This window comes from Parasteatoda tepidariorum, chromosome 9 (genome assembly GCF_982258835.1).
Source record: "Parasteatoda tepidariorum strain Cologne lab strain chromosome 9, Ptep-v5.0, whole genome shotgun sequence".
Lineage (NCBI taxonomy): Eukaryota > Metazoa > Arthropoda > Arachnida > Araneae > Theridiidae > Parasteatoda > Parasteatoda tepidariorum.
In genome coordinates, this window is record NC_141763.1 from 2140560 (window position 1) to 2166633 (window position 26074).

At 32.1% G+C, this 26074-nt stretch overlaps 1 protein-coding gene and 1 long non-coding RNA gene across 2 annotated transcripts; both read right to left on the reverse strand.

Annotated features, from left to right (window-relative positions):
* Positions 1–1097: 1097 nt before the first annotated feature.
* On the reverse strand, positions 1098–3050 carry LOC147803241 (uncharacterized). Its single transcript, XR_015428937.1, has 2 exons — positions 2952–3050; positions 1098–1609 (listed from the first exon to the last, which is right to left on the reverse strand). It is a non-coding gene; the product is annotated as an uncharacterized LOC147803241 (long non-coding RNA).
* A 904-nt stretch (positions 3051–3954) lies between these two features.
* Positions 3955–19461, reverse strand: LOC147803242 (uncharacterized). The gene is made up of 7 exons (XM_087150633.1): positions 19336–19461; positions 12849–12963; positions 9448–9472; positions 5952–7424; positions 4458–4561; positions 4207–4298; positions 3955–4046 (listed from the first exon to the last, which is right to left on the reverse strand). The coding sequence occupies exons 2-4, from the start codon at positions 12953–12955 to the stop codon at positions 6348–6350; spliced, it is 1209 nt and encodes a 402-aa protein (XP_087006759.1). The 5' UTR covers positions 12956–12963; positions 19336–19461; the 3' UTR covers positions 3955–4046; positions 4207–4298; positions 4458–4561; positions 5952–6347.
* Positions 19462–26074: the final 6613 nt, after the last annotated feature.

A 26074-nucleotide genomic window follows, 5' to 3' on the forward strand; every position in this document is an offset into this window, starting at 1 on the left:
AGTTTTCATCATATAGAAGAGGGTTGTCAATATTTCGAACGATTCCAAAATTTGCCTAAAAATATTTACAGAATTTAAAAAAGAAAATACTTTCTAAGAAACACCTAAAGCCAGCTTTAAATATTATATGCTTTCAATTAAATTTCTTTCCAAGTTTTTTGTCAGGATAGACTCATTTGGAGTCATAGAAAATTGGAATTTGATATTTTTGAATTAAAGTGTTTTGCAAATTATGTAGGCAACTAAACATTTTTAAAATTTTGACGTCTATTGAATTATATTTAAATCATTTTAAGTCTACAGAAAACAATTAAAAACTTTTTGGTCACTGATATACAAGATTCGATTTCAACTAAGGAATACATGACCTTTAATTCCCTCTCATAAACTTCGTAAGAAAAATTCCATAACATAATTTATTTTAATATAGTATAATTAACACTAGAAACACTAACACTAGAAAAAAAATTGACAGCGACAACAGCCAACGTTAAATGAGTTTTTAAACAATAATTAATTTTTGAACTAAACATTTTGGTATCTCTTTTTGTTACTACAGTCATATTTGTGTGCTGCATCACTTATTGAAAGAAAGTGTCCTTTCCTTTTTTTTATTCTTTTTTTTTGGCTTTTTTATTTTGGCTTTTTTTTTTAGTTCCTTTCTTTGGATTCTCATTTTACTGTCCCCTCTGCTTTGAACACGCTAATTTGAAACATTTACATCTTTTCTACTACTTGAAGAAGGCTAGCTTTCATTTTTGTAGGAAAAAAAACTGAATTTTTAATACATAATGAGAATAATAATTCTTCACAGTATGAGATTTTTCTTTTAAATTGTATAACAGAGGGAAAACCAATTCACTAAAATATACTCACTATAATGCACTTACTTTCTCACTAAAATACACTCACTATAAATATTTGCCCTGTTGCATTATCTAATATTTTACATATTTAATTTATAGAATCTTTTAACTTTAGAACTTTATTATTTCTTCCTTAGCTATGAAATTCTAAATAATTTAATTTTTGCAACAATCTTTATCATTGGCTAAGATTTTTTTTAGTATTTCTCACATTCAACTGTTTTGAATACGCCTGAATATCGTTTCGATTACAGTTTTGAATATTGTTTTTTTTTTTTTTTTTAATTTCGATATAATTCTTTCCTTTTGAGGGTCGCAATAAATGGTGGGCATTTTTTTACCCTCTACTCTTTTGGTCATCTGTTAAACTGCTGTCGACATTATGAGTCACGTGATCTGGTTTACATGTTCATAAAGTACTTCTCACAGTCTTGCTACTAAAACTAAGGGAAGCCCTGACAAAAATCAGAAAATTCATTTGAGGCAAATATTTTTTTTTTTAACAAAAATTAAAACACATGAGTATTTGTTACACTAAAAAGTTTTCACAGAAACACTTAATTGTAAATTAATAAAAATGACATATCTGTGTTCTGAGGTCATCAAACGTTGTCGACAGAGCAATGTTGGAAGGACGTTGCTACATCAAAGCTTCAATAAGTGAGATTCTACATGAAGATATCATGGTAAGACTGGATTATGGAAACAGTCTTGATTTGGGTTGCATCCAGTTTAGTTTTGTTCTAAAAAAAGAATATTTTATTAAGATTAAAATTGAATGCCAAGATGAAAAAATGAAACACAGAGTTAAATAAGATAAAAAAGAAAAACATTCCAGATAATGCAAGGTGTCAAATTAAATTGAAAGTGTGTAAAAGTAATGCACCAGAAGCGGCAAATCGATATCAAAGAAAACACATTCAGGAAGGATTTAATTAGGCATTTTTGTATGAAATACTGAATACTGAAAAAAAATATCAGTAAAACATTTGGTTTCTCCTTTCTAAGGAATCAATTGAAATATTATTCAAATAAATTATTTTAACCCATTTCAGGCCTGGCATAGAAATTTGATAAAATGTGGTATAATTTTTATTGAAATATGCTTATATTTCAATATGACAAAAAAATATTATGTATGAAAAATTATATTTTATGTAAGAAATAAAATGCTGCGTGTAGTCATCTTTCGCCAAATTAATGAGTAAGCCATTTAGCTGAACGCTTGTGTTTATGAAATTTTTTCACTTATTTACTTTTTTTACCGACTTGCAACTTTAACCCATTGTAAAAACACATGATAAATTTTAAAAGGAATAATCATACATTTTCAAAACATTTCACTTGTCAATAACCATATTAATAAAAAAATATTGATTGAAATGTTGTGTTCACGCAACTTTGGTCGAAAATGAATTAAGAGTTAAAGTGAAATCTTATGTAATATGGCAGGGGTGGCCAACCTGCTGCTCGCCAGCCACATACGGCTCTTTGAAAGATTATTAGTGGCTCTCGATAAATGTACTCGAGTTCCCTTTTCCTTTTTGTGCTATTATATTTAAAAAAAATTATTGTCGTTTAGTTTGTGTTTTAAAATGTATTTTGAATTACTGAGAGCAAATATGAAAAACTAAGTGCAACGTTTTTCAATTCAAGGTGAGTTTTCCATTTCCAATATAATTATGACACAAAAAGCATCTTGAATTAGAATTTATAAAGATGTAAGAAGATCCAGCTCTACAATTAAAATATTAGTTGACGTCGGTTACTGAATTTCGGAGCACTCTTATCACCTCAGCCACAGCTGCTCAATATTTTTTTTAAATAAAAGAGGAAATGGATACTTTCGAGAATAAAAAATTTAGAACTCTTTCGGAGCCCCCGTAACATGGCTCCAAAGCAGATCAAACTCCTTGTCCATATAAAAGAATATGTAAAAAATCTATATATTTTATATAAAAATCTATATCTTCTGCTCTGGAGAAGGGAATATATATTTCAGATAATAATATATATTCCTTTCTCCAGATATGTGGCAAAATAAATTATGAAAAGCATGAGAGAAAAAAAACAAAATTAAATTACCTCATAAAGATTTGCAATCATGTTTTGGAATTGTTGTAACATGGTTTTACTCTACTTCGGCACAAAACACTTCAACGATTCAGGATGTTAACCTAAGAATATATAAAAAAATCTATATATTTTATATAAAAATATATATCTTCTACTCTGTAGAAAGGAATATATATTTCAGATAATATATATTCCTTTCTCCAGATATGTGGCATAGAAAATTATGAAAAGCATGAGAGAAAAAAAAACAAAATTAAATTACCTCATAAAGATTTGCAATCATGTTTTGGAATTGTTGTAACATGGTTTTACTCTACTTCGGCACAAAAAACTTCAACGATTCAGGATGTTAACCTAAGAATATATAAAAAATCTATATATTTTATATAAAAATATATATCTTCTACTTTGTAGAAAGGAATATATATTTCAGATAATATATATTCCTTTCTCCAGATATGTGGCATAGAAAATTATGAAAAGCATGAGAGAAAAAAAAACAAAATTAAATTACCTCATAAAGATTTGCAATCATGTTTTGGAATTGTTGTAACATGGTTTTACTCTACTTCGGCACAAAAAACTTCAATGATTCAGGATGTTAACCTAAGAATATATAAAAAATCTATATATTTTATATAAAAATATATATCTTCTACTCTGTAGAAAGGAATATATATTTCAGATAATATATATTCCTTTCTCCAGATATGTGGCATAGAAAATTATGAAAAGCATGAGAGAAAAAAAAACAAAATTAAATTACCTCATAAAGATTTGCAATCATGTTTTGGAATTGTTGTAACATGGTTTTACTCTACTTCGGCACAAAAAACTTCAACGATTCAGGATGTTAAGAATATATAAAAAATCTATATATTTTATATAAAAATATATATCTTCTACTCTGTAGAAAGGAATATATATTTCAGATAATATATATTCCTTTCTCCAGATATGTGGCAAAATAAATTATGAAAAGCATGAGAGAAAAAAAACAAAATTAAATTACCTCATAAAGATTTGCAATCATGTTTTGGAATTGTTGTAACATGGTTTTACTCTACTTCGGCACAAAAAACTTCAACGATTCAGGATGTTAACCTAAGAATATATAAAAAATCTATATATTTTATATAAAAATATATATCTTCTACTCTGTAGAAAGGAATATATATTTCAGATAATATATATTCCTTTCTCCAGATATGTGGCATAGAAAATTATGAAAAGCATGAGAGAAAAAAAAACAAAATTAAATTACCTCATAAAGATTTGCAATCATGTTTTGGAATTGTTGTAACATGGTTTTACTCTACTTCGGCACAAAAAACTTCAACGATTCAGGATGTTAACCTAAGAATATATAAAAAATCTATATATTTTATATAAAAATATATATCTTCTACTCTGTAGAAAGGAATATATATTTCAGATAATATATATTCCTTTCTCCAGATATGTGGCATCGAAAATTATGAAAAACATGAGAAAAAAGAAGCAAAGTTAAATTACCATATAAAGATTTGCAATCATCTTTTGGAATTGTTGTAACAGGGTTTTACTCCACTTCGACACAAAATAACTAACAACCACACAATGTTTTTTCTTCAGTTCCCCTAGAAAAGGATTACAAAAAGTATAGAAATAAAAATTGCACAAAACAAATAACCACTAACTAAAAAGAGTAAAATTTAAAAATGACTTTAAAAACTGAAATTATATTTATTATTTATTTAAATTATTATATACTGAATTTTAATAATAATTTCAAAATTTACATATATGCATTATAAACTCATGCATAGTTACAGAAATGCTCCTTGAAATCTAAGTTCATAAAATTTCTTGATAAAAGTATCTATTACTTAAAACTTAAATAGTTCTTAAATACAAAATATAAATTCATAATATAAGACCTAACTTTCTATATACAATGCTCATTATAAGCTTTTAAGAGCTCTGAATAAACTTTTGAAAAATCTTAGTGTTATATCAATTTAATCTGAAGAAACAATATGCTTGTTTAATAGAACATTGAAAGCGCAAAATTATTAAAATAATTTTTTCAACATTTACATTGATAACGAAAAGAAGTATTAGATGAGTTTTTATGAGATATGCTTGATTAGAAATATGTCCGATACAGTTTTAATGCTAAATAAGTGGAAACGCCTTTGTGTAACACACTGTTAATACTCCCAAGAGAATTCAGAATCTTCCGGAAAGTTCTTAAATTATATTTTCCCTGAAAATTCTATATTTTCCGTGTCTTCCTAAATTAAAAGTGAAAAACGCTATATATTTAAAAATACTAATGTCTTAAGAAATAGAATACACTGTAGTATCATGACTTTTAAATTAATCTTTACTATTTTTATATAAACACTTTTTGTTAGAAAAAGTATCACCACTATAAGAACTAAGTTTTTATATATATATATATATATATATATATATATATATATATATATATATATATATATATATATATATATATATATATATATATATATATATATATATATATATATATATATATATATATATATATATATATATATATATATATATATATATATATATATATATATATATATATATATATATATATATATATATATATATATATATATATATATATATATATATATATATATATATATATATATATATATATATATATATATATATATATATATATATATATATATATATATATATATATATATATATATATATATATATATATATATATATATATATATATATATATATATATATACATACATATACATATACATATATATATATATATATATATATATACATACATATACATATACATATACATACATATACATATACATATACATATATATATATATATATATATGAAAAGGAAAGAGCTTTAAATTAGTTATTAATTTTTTAAATGCCAAAGATCACATGTAAACGTTTACATTTTATAAGACAAATGAATTTATAGAATTCAAAATAATAACTTACTAGATTGTTAGACGCTGAACTGGTAACGCAGAGATAGCAACACAGATTAAGACTGTACAAAAATTCATGAAAGAAACAGATCATTCGAATTCCTTATATGCTCTTCAATGTCTTGAAACACATACTGTGGGTATCAGCAGTTGTCGGCAACATAATTACCCTACAATGCCTCTAGATTGACTTCTTGGCGATAACGATGCACAGTGCATTGAGAAGATTTTCCTTCCACTGAAAGAATGCAGGATGAAAGATGCAGGATGAAAGATGCAGGATGAAAGATGCTGGAGACTGAACTTATTTTTACCACCACCACTTTAAAACTTCAGATGAGGAGGAGAGATTATAAAAAGTGATTTTTAAAGAATCCTGGAGACTTGAAAAATGAGAAGGAGGAATTTAAGCAGTGTACTTTCTTGGCATGAGAGGCCTGGTCCTCAGACGGTCGGTGTAGGGTCCCACCTTTAGAAAAGCTGAGCTAGCTTCCGTCAACATGGCCAATCTTGTACTCCGTCGTCCAGGATTTCCTGGTCTTCTTCTATGTGGTACAGCTGGAGCAGATGGCTGTGGCTGAGCTGGAGCAGATGGCTGTGGCTGAGCTGGAGCAGATGGCTGTGGCTGAGCTGGAGCAGATGGCTGTGGCTGAGCTGGAGCAGATGGCTGTGGCTGAGCTGGAGCAGGTGATTGTGGCTGAGCTGGAGCAGGTGATTGTGGCTGAGCTGGAGCAGGTGATTGTGGCTGAGCTGGAGCAGGTGATTGTGGCTGAGCTGGAGCAGGTGATTGTGGCTGAGCTGGAGCAGGTGACTGTGGCTGAGCTGGAGTTGGTGACTGTGGCTGAGCTGGAGTTGGTGACTGTGGAAGTGCGGGAGTTGGTGACTGTGGAAGTGCGGGAGTTGGTGACTGTGGAAGTGCGGGAGTTGGTGACTGTGGAAGTGAGGGAGCTGGTGACTGTGGAAGTGCAGGAGCTGGTGACTGTGGAGCCTGTGGTGGTGGTGTAACGGAACGGAGTGGTACTGGATCAGGTGACTGTGCTAAATCCTGGACTTTTGACTGTGTTGGTGGTGTAGGCTGGAGAATAGGAGATCCAGGTGGAAAAGAATGTGGAGACGAGACAATATCTGCCTGTGCTGGAGGGAAAGACATGTTTAGGGAATCATGTATAGATCTTCTGAGTTCCTCAGCCCTCTCGTCTATTTCTCTGCCCAGCTGATTTCGCGCTTCTTCGAATGACGCTCCCTGAGACATTCGGTCTATAAATCGGTTTGTGAGCAAGATGGTCTGCTCATGAGCTAGTCTAGTGGCTGTTAGACTAGCTTCCTCGATTATTCTCTGGCGTTCTTCGTTCCTCCTTTTTCGTTCCTCCTCATCTTTGCGCTTTTGATAGAGCTGGGCTTTCCTCCGTTCCTCTTGAGCATACCATGCGTGGACGTTGCGCATGGCCTGAGACTGTTCTCTACCTGCTCGATACTCCCGAACCTAAAAAGAATCCCAGAATTATGATTACGTGTTTCCTTTAAATAACAAAAAAAAAATTGTTAGAAAAATCAAAGAGTGAAAAATAAACAAACTGGTACAACTAGCATTTGTTACATTATCCATAGATAAGGCTGTTTTTCGATTTGCTCTGTCGTAATGTGAAATTATGCTTTTTTGCTAATAATATGCTATTTTTATAACTGCCGTGAGTTTAAAACTGTTAATCATCACTGTTTGGTCAAGTTTAGTCTATCTGCAGTTAGTGCTGACTACGCTTATATTCACAATGGCTCAAAACGTTAATATGGAGAAAAATCACAGTTTTGTGCAGAGCATTAGTAGTCTATTTTTTTTAATATTTAGAGTCTCACTCCAATGCTGCATTATTTGGGCTCTTTAAAATTTGAAAAAGAAACTGAGAATAAGGCAGAGATTTTGATAATTCTCTAATAGGTGGTCACCAAATTGGATATTTTCGAAAAAAAGATAAATAACTTTTAAAATATTTAATTTATTTATCCATTCTAAAGCCCAGAAAATTCTTCACGGCAAGATTATATACATATAATTTGAGCCGTGATGGCTCAGAGGATAGTATGTTCGTCATTCACAGAGGTGAACTGGGTTCGAATCCCAGCGATGGCTGGTCTATGCGAATTCCGCATCCGGATTGCACCGACCATAGTGCTTGTGTAAAATATCCTCAGTTTTAGATGGATCATGAGTTAGAAAAGCTTCTGTTTCATTACTATTTCTGAAGTTCTTTTTAGAGTTTTCTCCATTTCTTGGAGTAAACTAAAGAGTGTCCCAAGATAAACGCAAAATTTGAATTTGCCGGTTTCTTTTATGCAGTAAACTGTTAACAACTCTGAAAAAAGAACAATTTGACAGCTGAGAGTTAGTAAAAATGGAGGGTTCAAGACGGTGCCATACAGCCAGTGAAACAATTCAATTACTGCATGAGACATTTCCTGGTAGCTTACTCCCTCGTTTCGATGATAAGAATTTGCCCTTAAATCGTGTTATTTAACTCCATTAGATTACTTCTTATGGGGTTATTTAAAATCAAAGGTTAATAAGCCCACCCATTCATTACAAGAGGAAATTAAACACTGCATCAACAAAAATCAGCCACAATTGTACAAAAGGAGAGGAAAAATTTCAACAAAAGAGTGCGTATGGGCCAGCAAAGCCGTGGAGGCCCGATGTGTTACCATAAATAACACTATCCTATGTACTTTATGATTTCAATGCAAACATATCAATCAAAAGGCCTAGAACAGTGTTTTCTATTTAATTCAAACATTGCGTTAATTTTGGGACACCCTTTATTATCTTAAAACTTTTGACTAAACTATTCTATTTCCCAAATATAGAAGGTGCCCAACACTGTACAAGTTTTTCATTTTATTCTGGCAATTAAAAAAAAAAGTTTAGAGATATCTGTAAAACAGCTGACTTATTTAGAAACAATGCATTCGTTACAAGAAGAAAATAATCAAACATGTTACAGCTAATCGTCCCATTAAGGAAAAAATAGAATTCGTTATTTTAGATTTCATTATTTATTAAATAGATTTCATTATTTTTTTTAATTTAGTTTGCGTGAGAGTTCCATTGTGAAACTTATTAAAATACAATCTGTCTAATATTTCATTCACAAATTGAAACAGGTGTTAAAAACTATTTCAACATTTATTAAAAATTAGGGGTCAAAATGTCTTATTTTTATATTATTATTCATCTTTATCATTTATTTTTAGTCTGGACAATGTTTTGAAAAAATTAATTGAAATTTTGTTGCTTAGGAAATTAGAATAAATCACCGCCTTCAGATTTGCACTTATTTTAGAATTTATTCCATAAAACTCGTAGCATAATTTCTTGGAAAATTATTTTTATAAAATAATATTAAAATGATTATTTCATTTAGTATGGCTTTTAATTTTAATAATTTAACAACCGTTTTATTTAAAAGTCAGCAACTATTGTTAAAAACAAGTAATGAAAATTATAAACTTACTTTTTCCGGCGTTTCTAACCCCTTCCTGCAAAAAGAAAAATAGAAAATTCTTAAAAAGCCTTTAACTAATATATATATACTACTCTGGTCCAAGGATAACTACTCTGGTCCAAGAATAACTAACAAAAAATGACATAACAATTAATAATTAGTAATAGTTAACAAGAAATCACAAAATCATAAAAATTATTGTAAGAAAAACCAGCAGTTAATAACTATTAAAAACAAGCTAACAATCAATAACTATCAAGAAAAATAACTGTTATTAACTAATAAAAAATTAGTCGAAAGAAACAATCCCTTAATAAACGTGCTTTTGTAGTACACATTTTATTTCACATTCAAAATTATTATCATAAACTATTTAACACAGTGTATTATAGTTAAGTAATTAACTTAAACTAATTTTCTTCATTGTGTGCCGTCAAATTGCGAAATCGTTAAAAGTGTGCCGCCACAAAAAAAAAAAGGTTGAGAATCACTGTAGTAAGTAAACTTGGTTTGCAGTAAAGAGAATGGTTGTTATTTACACACTCATTTCATTAGTTTATTAAAAAGTATAATTTATAAAACTGACAAAAAAGGAACATTTAGATTTAAAATAAGGGGATTATTATCATCTATCAAAAGGTACCTCTAGATAGAATCGAGTTAACATGTCTTATATAATAGTGATTCGGCGTTTTTAATATTTATAGTGGTAGTTACGCCACAAAAATGCCCCTAATTAAACAATTTTTTTTTCAATTTTTTACAATACTTTTTCAACTCTCATCTCACGAGATAACTTTTGTCCTTTTTTAATTATTAGTTAAGGGGGTAGGTGCACGCAGAAGAAATCCTATCTCGATAATGTTAAAATTACCCAATTTTGATGTACCTTTTTTAAAAAACTATTGAACATTTTTAAATAATTTTTTTTTCTATTCATTATATGCATTCTTCTACACACTTTAACAGAGCTTTTGCAATTTGGAGCTTTCATTATTTTAAAAAAAAATAAAATCCACATTCATACAGGATTTTCATAAAAAGTTTGAAAATTTTACTACACATGCAGCCACAAAATATAAGTCAATGTATATAGTCAAAATTCCCTTGGTTAAAATGCTTATATATACACGGAGAAACAGTGTGTAAAATTTAATCACATTAGGATGAGTAGTTTTTGAGAAAAGGTACAATTTATGCTAAAATTCATGGTTTTGAGAAAAACAACATTTAGTAAAAAAAGTATTAATATTTAACTCCTGACATCAATTTATATTAGATTTTAAAAATAATCAACAAGACTGTGTTTTGAATAATATATATCTGGTATTTGAAAACTATCTTTTCTAGTTTTTTTAAAAAATTCAATTATCCGGTCTTAAATGAACACATTACAGGCAGTCGTTACGGTTCAAATAATGTAAGTAAGATATAACTTTACTTTGATACATCTTTACAAAAACCTATTTACTTTTTATATTTTTTTATAATTATTTCATGCAATATTTCTAACATTTTAACCAGATACTTTTCAATTTGAAGTTTTTATTAGAATTTTAAAAAATTCAAAGACATGCTCAGATGCAAGTCCTTGAACTTGCCTGGAAAACTTAAGTTTTATGCTCTTGTTTTTGCAAGTTGAGATAACACAGAATCATTCAAACAATTAGATAATAAATTTAAATTAATTATTTCATTTGCATTATTATTTTTCAGAAATGAATCATAATCATTTGCATGTTTATCCAGTTTGATTTTTGACGCCGATTCATTCAACTCAATGCTTGTAGATGAACACGCTGTTTTGCAATGAATACCAAACGCTTTCCTTTTTTTAAACACTCGTTGACCGCTTCGCGGCATATTTATAACTAAATAGTTAATAAATAATATAAATATGAATGCAAAAAGTTCAAATTAATGCGAAAATAATCTGAAAAAATTGCAGTTAGAAGAAGCAAATTTCAGAAAACAACAAAATTTTGAACTTCGTAAAAAGAAGCAATCAATCGATCAATACTTATTTTCAAGGAAATGAGAAGAATCCAAGGTTTAGTTTCGGTTTGGGTGGGCGTGGCAGTTTCGGTTTGAAACCTTGTTTACTATTTTTAAAAATTTTTTAAAAATACTTCTAATTTGGATAGAATAAAAATGTAAACGCCATTTTTTAAGAAAAGAACTATATTTTAAGAATCTGCAAAAAAAGAAAAATGCATTTTTTAGTCGATTTAGTCGATCTAGCAATCTTGTAGTTTTTATATTTGAAATTTCTAAGTCGAATGACATGCATGAAATGACACTTGATCCAAGGAATAAAAGTTAAATAGTTGCAAGGTCGATTACATCATATCGACATTATCTTGAAAAAAATTAACTACTCTGGTTCAATGAAACAATTATCAATGAATCATTAACATTCTTGTTTCCTTATTACGAAATATTAGATCACGATTTGTGTTCATATTTTCTTCAAAACATGTGTTAAAACTATTATTATAAGTTATTTAAGTAGAAAAATCCTAATGTAAGAAAAAGAACAATTTCAGAGATGATGATTTTGAAAATAGCATGGTTTTCGAATCGATGACGAAATAAGGCATATCGAGCATTTTCTTGAGATGCTATTTTTTTTAATTGTGCTAAAGTTGATAAATAATATTAACAACTTTTTAAACTTTTTTCAATATTATCCTTTTTAAAAGGGCAACTTTCCAAAAGTTAGAGGGCGAGAATCAAATAGACGTCAAGATAAAATTTTATAATATTTACCGCAATTTTTTGTTCATTTAAAAAACAAAGCAAAATGTTATATTTTTTGCTGTGCACCCATACGCATTTACTTTTTATCACTCAAATAAATACGAAACAATAAAAACGCCGATCTTCATTTTTTGTCATCATTTTTCAGAAAAAATAGCCAGCTATTCTGAATCAAACAATTTTGATTAACAGAATATTTTTAATTTCTTAACAAGATTTAATTCTCAGCTAGCTGACAATAAGCTTTTCTTACAATAAAAACTTGATAATAGTTTAAGGAAATTTTACTTTAAAGTTTAAGGGAATTTTACTTTAATTTTACTAAATTAAAGTACTAAATTAATTGATTTGCACAGTAAGGGCAAAATATTGCACGTGGTAGCTTAAAGAATAAGATTGAGAAATGTTGCAATTTAATTATATAGTTGGCAAAATAACTCTGCAAAACAATCGTAGACAGGTAGTTAACAAATTTATTTTAAGATAAAGACGATAGATAAGATGTTGAAAAATTTTAAGATGCTTAAAAATGTTGACTACGTAATTTATTAATAATTGTAGTATAAGTACCTTGGTATATTGTAGTTATAAGTACCCAATCGACTATATGAACCCTCAAAACTAAGAACAAGGTTTCTAATGTAACATACCTTTTCTTACTCTGACCCTCCTGTCCAGAACCAGAAGGGCCTGAAGCAGACGCTGATCCGGATGGAGCACTTGAGCCCCCGGCGGCTACATCAAAACTTCGCTTCATTCTTAAATCTAAAAATGTCAAAACTACATAAGTAAATTAAAAAATTAATTAAGATCATTCACTTAATATATGACGCAATAAATTTTATACAATATGAAATGATGAAAACAAATAATATCTGGTTAACAATTAGTTGATTTTATCTTAATTAATATCAAACCGTATTAATAAAATTTATATTTTTGACACAGATTTGAACAAAATTTCAATCATTGAATAAAAAGAATAGAAGCAGAAAAATGATATAGAAAATTTGATATTTTTTTAATTAATTGTTTTTGTTTCTAATGCCACTTGTCAGGACAGCAAGCCTTCTTTGGAAATCAAGCGAAATTTAAGGCAGAGGGTATTTATATATATATATATATACACACTCACACACACACTTTCGTATTGAAATTAAATTGCGATTCGCAGTGAGTAAATCGGGTGATATGATTTAAGATTCGGAAAACATGTAAAGTCCTAAACCATGAGAATTGTTAATCGCGATGGCAATTCAACTTCACAAATTTCAAAAATATTCGAATTGCGACATAAGAATTCAAAGAGAATAAAACCGAAGAAATAAATTTCTCCTAACGATAAAATTACGTGTGGAAAGTTAAACTTCCGATATTAATGAAGATAACAAATAGTAAGGAAAATAAATAGAACTGAATTAAAATTTTAAAAAAGCGAATAATTATTTCATAACGAGTGGAAACGAAATCCACACATGCGTTAACGTTTCGTCAGTGCAATGAGAAATCAAAATTGAGATCATTCGTATAGGGGAAATCCTAGGGAGAAAAATTCGACTTGCAAACTTTAATTTTCTTCAACTCATAGTGGGCGTTGAAAAATCGCGTTGTCGTAGGTAGGCACTTTATTTACGTCGCACTAGAGCTGCACAATGGGCTATTGGCGACGGTCTGGGAAACATCCCTGAGGTTGATCCGAAGACATGCCATCGCAATTTTAAAACTCTGCAGACGGCTCTCCTGCTTTAGTAGCCCCGAATACGCAGGAAGTTGAGCATTTTTCGGTAGAACAGATACCGCTGCTGTCCCTGTGCAGGTTGTGATCAAAGTGGTCACCCTAGTGATGCTTGACTTCGGTGTTCTACTGGGAACCGTGTCTCTACGATCAAGTAACAATGTAAGACCATGTTGTTATAAATACGAAAAAACTGAACTTTTTCAATGATTAATTTTTAATTTTTCCTAAAAATGTAAAAATAGGAAAAAATTCAATTCTGCAGAAATTACCAGATTTTCGATACTGAAATAGGAAAGAAACGCCAGAATCCAGTTATTTTATCATAACTTGTCAAAATTTAAAATTCAGCTAATTTTGTACTTGGAAGGAAATAATGAAAGATGGTTCTCCTTTTTTGAATAAATCTTTTTTAAAAAATGAGTTTTCAAGCACTTTGTCGCAACTTTGTCATCCCTTCCTCTTAGAGAACAAATATGGAATTATGTATGAAAAACTAGTAAAAAAATTTAAAAGTTTCGAAACTTTTTAAAAGCTATTATTACATTTTTTTTACAGTTACATTTTTTTGTTAGATCTTTAAATACTCCATTGTTTTCATGTTAAATGCATTTGTTCAAACAAGTACAATAACTAAAATCCAAAATATTTTGCAAACATTTTTAGGAAAACTTTTTTTTTTTGAAGTTTTCCCCGAGAAAGAAAAATTTTCAAATTAACAAAAGCTCGAAAAAGCAAACTGCTCACAAAAACATTGTAATCTCTGAAGTAAAAATTGCTCGTCGTTTTGCGTCACATAAAAAGTGATTTAAACGTGCAATAACTTAAATTAACTGAAATAATACAATAAAATACAAACAATAAAATAACACAATATTGTAGTATAATAAATTAAAAGTAAACCTATTATTTTTTATACACCATTTCAATATTTGCTTTCAAAGAGGGGACAAAGTATCTGTATGTAATTTTATAACTTAGATTATTATGCTTAATAAATATTCATAGCTATTTTCATTTACACGCAAATAAACTCACGGAGGTTCCAATTTCCCAAATTATCTATCAGTAATACAATAAGGCAGAAATATATACATTTAGCGATAAAATTAGCGAAATTTTAAGGTGTATGTACTATTTAATTCTATATAGGTATAGAATATTAACACATGGGCTTCTAATTACATATATAAAAAAAAAAAAAAAATTTCCATAAAAGATAATACATTTCCCTGATGGTTTAATGAGACTTCTGGTTGGTTCAGCAGAAACAATTAGTATCACATAAATCATTCCTATATTGTTTTGATGGTTGTTCATGATCGTTCCAACATTTGATTTCTTACAAACTATGATGGAAATTTTTGATAGTTCACCATGAACGAACTATCAAAACAAGTTGCTTTGGACCATCATAAATCAGTCCGAATTCTTAAATTGGGGTGATGGTTACTTATGTTGGTCACCATCAAAAATAAAATGCTTCATGATGAAATTATTGATGGTTACCATCAAAATTATGTTAGTCCATCAATAGAAAACCATCAAAAATTTCGACTTTGGTATAACATGAAAAAATTTGATTTCATGGAATCAATGGTCAAGATTTTGGTTAAATTCAAACTAGTCCATATTATTTTGCCATTTCGCATTAAAACCACTAAAAATTTCTGCCCACTGCATTTCATATATGAGTTTACGTTCTTTTCCTTTTCCATGCGGTGAGAAGATTTTAGTTTCTTAATAGTTTGTTGGGAGAAAAAAGGATGAGATTTCCTTCCTTAAAAAACTCTTTTTTCTATCAAATCATTTGCTTTTTATTTATTTGTTCTGCTAGAGTTGATTAAGGAGTAGAAAATAAATTATCATAGAATTAATTGCGAACACCAAAATTTTAAACTCTTAGTAGTTAAGAGGAAGAAAAAATTAATTTTACGCAAATTAATACGAAATTTCTTAAAAAGTGTAATTTTTATTATTCAATCGTAAAATCGCAAGCTTTACTATGAAATGGTAACAGCTACGGTTAAGTTGTAATAGATTGGCACCACTGCTATATTAGGATGCTATGTGCCCTGCTCGCTAATGCTAGCCAGCTCATAGAACTGCTTGCGTAGTTCGCTTCGATTGCTGCACATAACGAGCTCACTTATTGCATACGTTGCTTCAACCTGACTTAGCATGCTTATTGGAAATTAAAATTTAGAATAAATAATTCATCCAACACATCTCTGTACAAAATTCCAAATATATATTTGGTTTCTCTGAACAAAATTCTAAATATATATTTGGTTTCTGTGTACAAAATTCGAAACATATACACTTGAATATTAATTTGAAAGTGCGAACAGTTTACAAGATTTTTTTTTCACAATTCTTTTTGAGTATCAAAGCAAAACAGCTTCAAGTCCTTTATTTTATCCCTATGTTGTAAAATGTACAAAAGCCGAAGAAAAACAAGTATATTCATTAAAAAATTTTAATGTAAGTGGTATTCAGAATTGGATAATAAATATAAAAGAATTTCGGTGAGATATCTGTTCTTGATTTTAATCTACCGCAGCGCTGTCAAAAAATAGATCATTCGTTCGAATTTCATTGTCTTCGGGCTAACAGATAGAGGTTTCCGTGGTATTTCGTTTCGTGAAACGCAAATGCGGGTTAGTTCTATCGCCAAGTCCCGATGCTTGATACAAGAGCTTCCTTGTCTTCTGGATTGGTTATGAAATTACATGGCTACGGAGTTTATCATTGACAGTCGTAAACTAATAATTGGGTCGGCTATTCAAGATTGCTTATTAAATAAAATATTCATTCCTTAAAATTGGAACTTTTCTGAAATCAAACTAACACATATTTTGCTACCAGCATTTTTTATTTTGAAAAACTTTCAAAAATATTATGAAACGTGTTCATCACTTGAATTAATTTTGTTAAGATAGGATTGAATAACACGAAATATTTCGATGTTCTTAGTAAAAATATGAACTTCTTACCAAAAAAACAAGTATGATATGACTTAATGTTCCAGTTTTTCTTTATTAAATTACAACTAACCCATTATTACTTTAGAACAGAGTTGTCAAACTCGCTGCACGCGGGCCGCATGCGGCCCGAGATGAACATATTTGAGGCCCAGTCAATATATCCCAAACAAAGTAAAAATAAAATTGAAGTGTGAATTAGAAACGAAACCAGCATATAAAATTATAATATACTTTATTTATAAACTATACGGATCATTTTAAATTGTCCGCTCGAAAATGCAAAATTCGAATTGGCTGAAATGGAGTCCGTTTCACACTATCAATTAGATAGTACATAATCAGGTTTATCCTATTATAGCGAGGTAAGTTGGTTATCTAGCTCCAAGGTTCTCAATCAATTCTGGGATTTGAAAGAAAAAATATGTAAGTTTTTACAAACTATAAATAAAGATACAAGCTTGTTCTCCGATCAAATATGGTTGATATAACCAAACACTTATCCGATTTAAATTTATTGTTACAAGGCAAGGGTCAGATCATTACAAACATGTTTGACATAATTAAAAAAGCATTCAAATGTAAACTATATCTTTGGGAAAAGCAACTGAAAAATGAAGATTTAACGCACTTCCCAAAGTGCAACAAGAGCAAATCTAGTTTAGATGATACTGCATCGTATCAAAAATACGCAGAAAAAAATTTCAAATCTTAGAACAGAATTTGAAACAAGGTTTAAAGATTTTAATTCTTTGGAAGACAAATTTTGTTTGTTTTCTTCGATTTTCTCAATAAATATAGACTCAGTACCCAGTTATATGCAAATGATAGTGATTGAGATTCAGTGAGACTCAAATTTGAAGGCAAAATTCATTGAAGTGGGTGTGCCTAAATTTCATGGATATTTACCAGCAAGGTTTGAAAATACTCGAAAATTCGCGCATGGCATTATTTCCAAGTTTGGAAGTACTTATCAGTGAGAGCAATTATTTTCTGTTATGAATGGAAATAAATCTCCTGTCCGAAACCGTATTAATAAAGCTCACGTTGGGTCAATTTTAAAAGTAGATTCGGCCAATAAAATTTCTCCCGAAATAGAAAAGATAATAGCAGAGAAGAGATGTCAAGTATCAGGACGCAAACAATAATTTAACTTCATATATGTTTATTACAATTCAAAATAAAAATATTTGTTTCTATGAACATTGAATTTTTTTGCGGCCCACCTGAAGTTAAGCATCGTTTATTTGGCCCAAGTTGGCTTTTGAGTTTGACACCCCTGCTTTAGAATCATCCTGTCTAAAACTATTAAAATTGTTTGCTTACTGAATTTCAGATTTGAGCTTTCTTTAGCTTTTTCATTAGGAGAGAAAATTAAGTATTAAAATATATTGGTGGAAGATACGATTTCTTTGCTATTTTGTTTTTCTTTTATTTAGCTTAGAATTGTTTAAAGAGTAGAAAAAATTAACATAGATTCAAACAATAAAACAAACAATAAAATTTCATGACACTTGAAGATTCATGACACATGAAAAATTCCGGTTTTTCCATTCAAAAATAAAATAAATTCACCAATAATAGTTTATATTTCTCTGATAACTATTCAGAACGTACAAAATTCAAAACTGTAATTCAGCTAATTTCATTAGTTTCCATCATATGAATACAAAAAAAAAAATTCATAATATTACATATTTTATTTTTCACAATAAATATTTTTAAACATGCTACAGCAGAATAGCAGAATTTATTATATTTGGATTTTATTTATTTGTTTATTTATTGCCGTGTTAAAATTAAGTTTATTTTGTATAGACCTAAATTAAAAATCTTATAACTATTAAAACTATATTTTAATTTGTTTCATAAATTACAGAATACTAAAATAAAATGACGTTGATTTTACACTTTAATCTAACTAATTAAAATGAGAATTAAATTTATGCAACATTTCTGTACTGAACGACACTGAAGAGCCATATATTTCTTTTCATTATTTCTATATGGCAATAACACCTTTTAGATACTAAATGACACTATAGAGCCATATTCTCCCTCTTAATTTTTTATTATGTCAGACAATACAATCTCTTAGAGATAGCAGTCAACCTTAGAGTTAAAATTCAAACTCTAGCAAGCACTTTTTGATTGTACTTAAAAAAGAAAAACTTCAAAAGAAAACTCTTAAAAAAGAAAAACTCGTTCTACCAGTACTAAGCTCTCGTTGAAATTAGAGCTAGGTAAAAAATGGCTTACATACATATATATAATTGATATTAATCATGAAAGGCATTTTTCGAAAAATATTTCAACAGGCAACATTAAAAAAATTTTTAAGAAATAAGAGTTAAAGTAATTTTTAGAATTCCATTAAAAAAATACAATAATTTGCACTTTAAGATAAAATGTACTTACAGTAAGAATATATCGATCAAACAGTCGAAATCAAAGATTTCTTAAATGTTTAGTGCAAGGGTAATATATAGCAGAAAGCAAGCTCAAGTTAAAGTTTTATCAAACAGAGTGAAATAAAATTGCGAATGTTTAAAACAATTTGAAGGGTTACCAGATTAAGTATGACGAAGCCAAATCTCAGCCAGTTGGCTATGTTTGCATGCTTAAATTGGCGAAATCAGATAAAAAAGCGATTACTTTTTACTTAACTTGTAGAACTCTAAATTCGGACACATTTTACATATATATATATATTTTTAAATCTATTCTTTGCATTGATTTTAAACAGTACTGTCGTAACAAATCTTTTAGAGAAAACGCTGAAAATTCGAAACTTTCATGCATATTTTAGTTTTTTCTGAAAGTGTTATTTACTGCATTTGGGTTTTTGTGTGAAGTTTCTCCAGATTATAACCACTTTAAAGTAGAGTTTTTTTCCTATTTACTTTAAATTCATCATAATTCATAATCATTAATAAAAATTTTTCGTAAACATTAATAAATTAAATTCCTAATCACAATTCATAATCATTTAAATTAATATCACTAATAAAAAAAATAAACAATTACAAAATACAAGCACTTATAAGTCTTTAAGATTTTAATAAATGTTTGAAGAAAAATGTTCTGCGTATTTTAAATGATATGCAGGACAGAAATGGCTTTTCTTGAAAATGAACTGTCAATTTAATTTAATATGAAATTACGGTGTTGAGCTTCAAATGTGCCTGCAGTCAGTGAACTTTTTGTTCTGGACACAGATCAAAGAAATATGTTTAAAAAAATAGAAGAAAAAAATCAATATTCAACCCAAATTTAACAACTAAGAGAGGAATTACTTTTTTAAACACTAAGCATATTATGATTATGTACATAATATGTAATATTTCGTAATTTTGGTCCCAACCCAAAAGACAAGGGAACACAAGGATCAAGCATTGGGATAAACTAGCCTTCGTTGGTGCATTTTTAATGGAACTCTACCTATCCTCAATTTCTTCACATGGCGAAAAAAACTACGAAAACCTCCCATGGTAAACCCGACGGCAAGAGGATTCCAACTCGCGAACCATCTATTAGTGGGAATATTTTTTACCTCAGCACTGTGGTTGGTGCAAGCCGAGAGCAGAATTTATATCAAGCAGCCACCACTGGTATTCGAACCTGGGTCACCTCACTGGTAGGTGAATGCTCTATACCCTTATCCACCGCGTATTAAACACTAAGTATACTTCATTTCTTTATTTATTTTATAACTGTCGTTGAACAGCCGACTCAATTTAGGGTTTACGACTACTAATGTTCAACTCCGTGGCCTTGTAATTTTGAACCCAATCCAGAAGACAAGGGAACTTCTGGATCAAGTATTGGAAGAAATTTGTTTTCGTGGAGGACATTTTGATGCAACTAACTCACATTAGCGTTACATGTAAAGGAAAGCCAGGAAAACTTTCCTCGGTTAGCCCTAATGAAAAGGGGACTCGAACTCGTGATCCGTCTACCACTGAAAATATTTTTAAGTCAGTAGTGGGGTTAGTGTGAGACGGATGCGGAATTCAAATCAACCAGGTATCGTTGGGATCAAACCCGGGGCACCTCATTGAAATTTTGAACCCCATCCAGAAGACAAGGGAACTTCTGGATCAAGTATTGGAAGAAATTTGTTTTCGTGGAGGACATTTCGATGCAACTAACCCACATTTGCGTTACATGTAAAGGAAAGTCAGGAAAACTTTCCTCGGTTAGCCCTAATGAAAAGGGGACTCTAACTCGTGATCCGTCTACCACTGAAAATATTTTTAAGTCAGTAGTGGGGTTAGTGTGAGACGGATGCGGAATTCAAATCAACCAGGTAACGTTGTGATCGATCCCGGGGCACCTCGTTGAAATTTTGAACCCAATCCAGAAGACAAGGGAACTTCTGGATCAAGTATTGGAAGAAATTTGTTTTCGTGGAGGACATTTTGATGCAACTAACCCACATTTGCGTTACATGTAAAGGAAAGCCAGGAAAACTTTCCTCGGTTAGCCCTAATGAAAAGGGGACTCGAACTCGTGATCCGTCTACCACTGAAAATATTTTTAAGTCAGTAGTGGGGTTAGTGTGAGACGGATGCGGAATTCAAATCAACCAGGTATCGTTGGGATCAAACCCGGGGCACCTCATTGAAATTTTGAACCCCATCCAGAAGACAAGGGAACTTCTGGATCAAGTATTGGAAGAAATTTGTTTTCGTGGAGGACATTTTGATGCAACTAACCCACATTTGCGTTACATGTAAAGGAAAGCCAGGAAAACTTTCCTCGGTTAGCCCTAATGAAAAGGGGACTCGAACTCGTGATCCGTCTACCACTGAAAATATTTTTAAGTCAGTAGTGGGGTTAGTGTGAGACGAATGCGGAATTCAAATCAGCCAGGTATCGTTGGGATCAAACCCGGGGCACCTCATTGAAATTTTGAACCCAATCCAGAAGACAAGGGAACTTCTGGATCAAGTATTGGAAGAAATTTGTTTTCGTGGAGGACATTTTGATGCAACTAACCCACATTTGCGTTACATGTAAAGGAAAGCCAGGAAAACTTTCCTCGGTTAGCCCTAATGAAAAGGGGACTCTAACTCGTGATCCGTCTACCACTGAAAATATTTTTAAGTCAGTAGTGGGGTTAGTGTGAGACGGATGCGGAATTCAAATCAACCAGGTATCGTTGGGATCAAACCCGGGGCACCTCATTGAAATTTTGAACCCCATCCAGAAGACAAGGGAACTTCTGGATCAAGTATTGGAAGAAATTTGTTTTCGTGGAGGACATTTTGATGCAACTAACCCACATTTGCGTTACATGTAAAGGAAAGCCAGGAAAACTTTCCTCGGTTAGCCCTAATGAAAAGGGGACTCGAACTCGTGATCCGTCTACCACTGAAAATATTTTTAAGTCAGTAGTGGGGTTAGTGTGAGACGAATGCGGAATTCAAATCAACCAGGTATCGTTGGGATCAAACCCGGGGCACCTCATTGAAATTTTGAACCCAATCCAGAAGACAAGGGAACTTCTGGATCAAGTATTGGAAGAAATTTGTTTTCGTGGAGGACATTTTGATGCAACTAACCCACATTTGCGTTACATGTAAAGGAAAGCCAGGAAAACTTTCCTCGGTTAGCCCTAATGAAAAGGGGACTCTAACTCGTGATCCGTCTACCACTGAAAATATTTTTAAGTCAGTAGTGGGGTTAGTGTGAGACGGATGCGGAATTCAAATCAACCAGGTATCGTTGGGATCAAACCCGGGGCACCTCATTGAAATTTTGAACCCCATCCAGAAGACAAGGGAACTTCTGGATCAAGTATTGGAAGAAATTTGTTTTCGTGGAGGACATTTTGATGCAACTAACCCACATTTGCGTTACATGTAAAGGAAAGTCAGGAAAACTTTCCTCGGTTAGCCCTAATGAAAAGGGGACTCTAACTCGTGATCCGTCTACCACTGAAAATATTTTTAAGTCAGTAGTGGGGTTAGTGTGAGACGCATGCGGAATTCAAATCAACCAGGTATCGTTGGGATCAAACCCGGGGCACCTCATTGAAATTTTGAACCCAATCCAGAAGACAAGGGAACTTCTGGATCAAGTATTGGAAGAAATTTGTTTTCGTGGAGGACATTTTGATGCAACTAACCCACATTTGCGTTACATGTAAAGGAAAGTCAGGAAAACTTTCCTCGGTTAGCCCTAATGAAAAGGGGACTCGAACTCGTGATCCGTCTACCACTGAAAATATTTTTAAGTCAGTAGTGGGGTTAGTGTGAGACGGATGCGGAATTCAAATCAACCAGGTATCGTTGGGATCAAACCCGGGGCACCTCATTGAAATTTTGAACCCAATCCAGAAGACAAGGGAACTTCTGGATCAAGTGTTGGAAGAAATTTGTTTTCGTGGAGGACATTTTGATGCAACTAACCCACATTTGCGTTACATGTAAAGGAAAGCCAGGAAAACTTTCCTCGGTTAGCCCTAATGAAAAGGGGACTCGAACTCGTGATCCGTCTACCACTGAAAATATTTTTAAGTCAGTAGTGGGGTTAGTGTGAGACGGATGCGGAATTCAAATCAACCAGGTATCGTTGGGATCAAACCCGGGGCACCTCATTGAAATTTTGAACCCCATCCAGAAGACAAGGGAACTTCTGGATCAAGTATTGGAAGAAATTTGTTTTCGTGGAGGACATTTTGATGCAACTAACCCACATTTGCGTTACATGTAAAGGAAAGTCAGGAAAACTTTCCTCGGTTAGCCCTAATGAAAAGGGGACTCGAACTCGTGATCCGTCTACCACTGAAAATATTTTTAAGTCAGTAGTGGGGTTAGTGTGAGACGGATGCGGAAGTCAAATCAACCAGGTATCGTTGGGATCAGACCCGGGGCACCTCATTGAAATTTTGAACCCCATCCAGAAGACAAGGGAACTTCTGGATCAAGTGTTGGAAGAAATTTGTTTTCGTGGAGGACATTTTGATGCAACTAACCCACATTTGCGTTACATGTAAAAGAAAGCCAGGAAAACTTTCCTCGGTTAGCCTAATGAAAAGGGGACTCTAACTCGTGATCCGTCTACCACTGAAAATATTTTTAAGTCAGTAGTGGGGTTAGTGTGAGACGGATGCGGAATTCAAATCAACCAGGTAACGTTGTGATCGATCCCGGGGCACCTCGTTGAAATTTTGAACCCAATCCAGAAGACAAGGGAACTTCTGGATCAAGTATTGGAAGAAATTTGTTTTCGTGGAGGACATTTTGATGCAACTAACCCACATTTGCGTTACATGTAAAGGAAAGCCAGGAAAACTTTCCTCGGTTAGCCCTAATGAAAAGGGGACTCGAACTCGTGATCCGTCTACCACTGAAAATATTTTTAAGTCAGTAGTGGGGTTAGTGTGAGACGGATGCGGAATTCAAATCAACCAGGTATCGTTGGGATCAAACCCGGGGCACCTCATTGAAATTTTGAACCCCATCCAGAAGACAAGGGAACTTCTGGATCAAGTATTGGAAGAAATTTGTTTTCGTGGAGGACATTTTGATGCAACTAACCCACATTTGCGTTACATGTAAAGGAAAGTCAGGAAAACTTTCCTCGGTTAGCCCTAATGAAAAGGGGACTCGAACTCGTGATCCGTCTACCACTGAAAATATTTTTAAGTCAGTAGTGGGGTTAGTGTGAGACGGATGCGGAATTCAAATCAACCAGGTATCGTTGGGATCAAACCCGGGGCACCTCATTGAAATTTTGAACCCCATCCAGAAGACAAGGGAACTTCTGGATCAAGTATTGGAAGAAATTTGTTTTCGTGGAGGACATTTTGATGCAACTAACCCACATTTGCGTTACATGTAAAGGAAAGCCAGGAAAACTTTCCTCGGTTAGCCCTAATGAAAAGGGGACTCTAACTCGTGATCCGTCTACCACTGAAAATATTTTTAAGTCAGTAGTGGGGTTAGTGTGAGACGGATGCGGAATTCAAATCAACCAGGTAACGTTGTGATCGATCCCGGGGCACCTCGTTGAAATTTTGAACCCAATCCAGAAGACAAGGGAACTTCTGGATCAAGTATTGGAAGAAATTTGTTTTCGTGGAGGACATTTTGATGCAACTAACCCACATTTGCGTTACATGTAAAGGAAAGCCAGGAAAACTTTCCTCGGTTAGCCCTAATGAAAAGGGGACTCGAACTCGTGATCCGTCTACCACTGAAAATATTTTTAAGTCAGTAGTGGGGTTAGTGTGAGACGGATGCGGAATTCAAATCAACCAGGTATCGTTGGGATCAAACCCGGGGCACCTCATTGAAATTTTGAACCCAATCCAGAAGACAAGGGAACTTCTGGATCAAGTATTGGAAGAAATTTGTTTTCGTGGAGGACATTTTGATGCAACTAACCCACATTTGCGTTACATGTAAGGGAAAGTCAGGAAAACTTTCCTCGGTTAGCCCTAATGAAAAGGGGACTCTAACTCGTGATCCGTCTACCACTGAAAATATTTTTAAGTCAGTAGTGGGGTTAGTGTGAGACGGATGCGGAATTCAAATCAACCAGGTATCGTTGGGATCAAACCCGGGGCACCTCATTGAAATTTTGAACCCCATCCAGAAGACAAGGGAACTTCTGGATCAAGTGTTGGAAGAAATTTGTTTTCGTAGAGGACATTTTGATGCAACTAACCCACATTTGCGTTACATGTAAAGGAAAGCTAGGAAAACTTTCCTCGGTTAGCCCTAATGAAAAGGGGACTCGAACTCGTGATCCGTCTACCACTGAAAATATTTTTAAGTCAGTAGTGGGGTTAGTGTGAGACGGATGCGGAATTCAAATCAACCAGGTATCGTTGGGATCAAACCCGGGGCACCTCATTGAAATTTTGAACCCCATCCAGAAGACAAGGGAACTTCTGGATCAAGTGTTGGAAGAAATTTGTTTTCGTGGAGGACATTTTGATGCAACTAACCCACATTTACGTTACATGTAAAGGAAAGCCAGGAAAACTTTCCTCGGTTAGCCCTAATGAAAAGGGGACTCGAACTCGTGATCCGTCTACCACTGAAAATATTTTTAAGTCAGTAGTGGGGTTAGTGTGAGACGGATGCGGAATTCAAATCAACCAAGTATCGTTGGGATCAAACCCGGGGCACCTCGTTGAAAT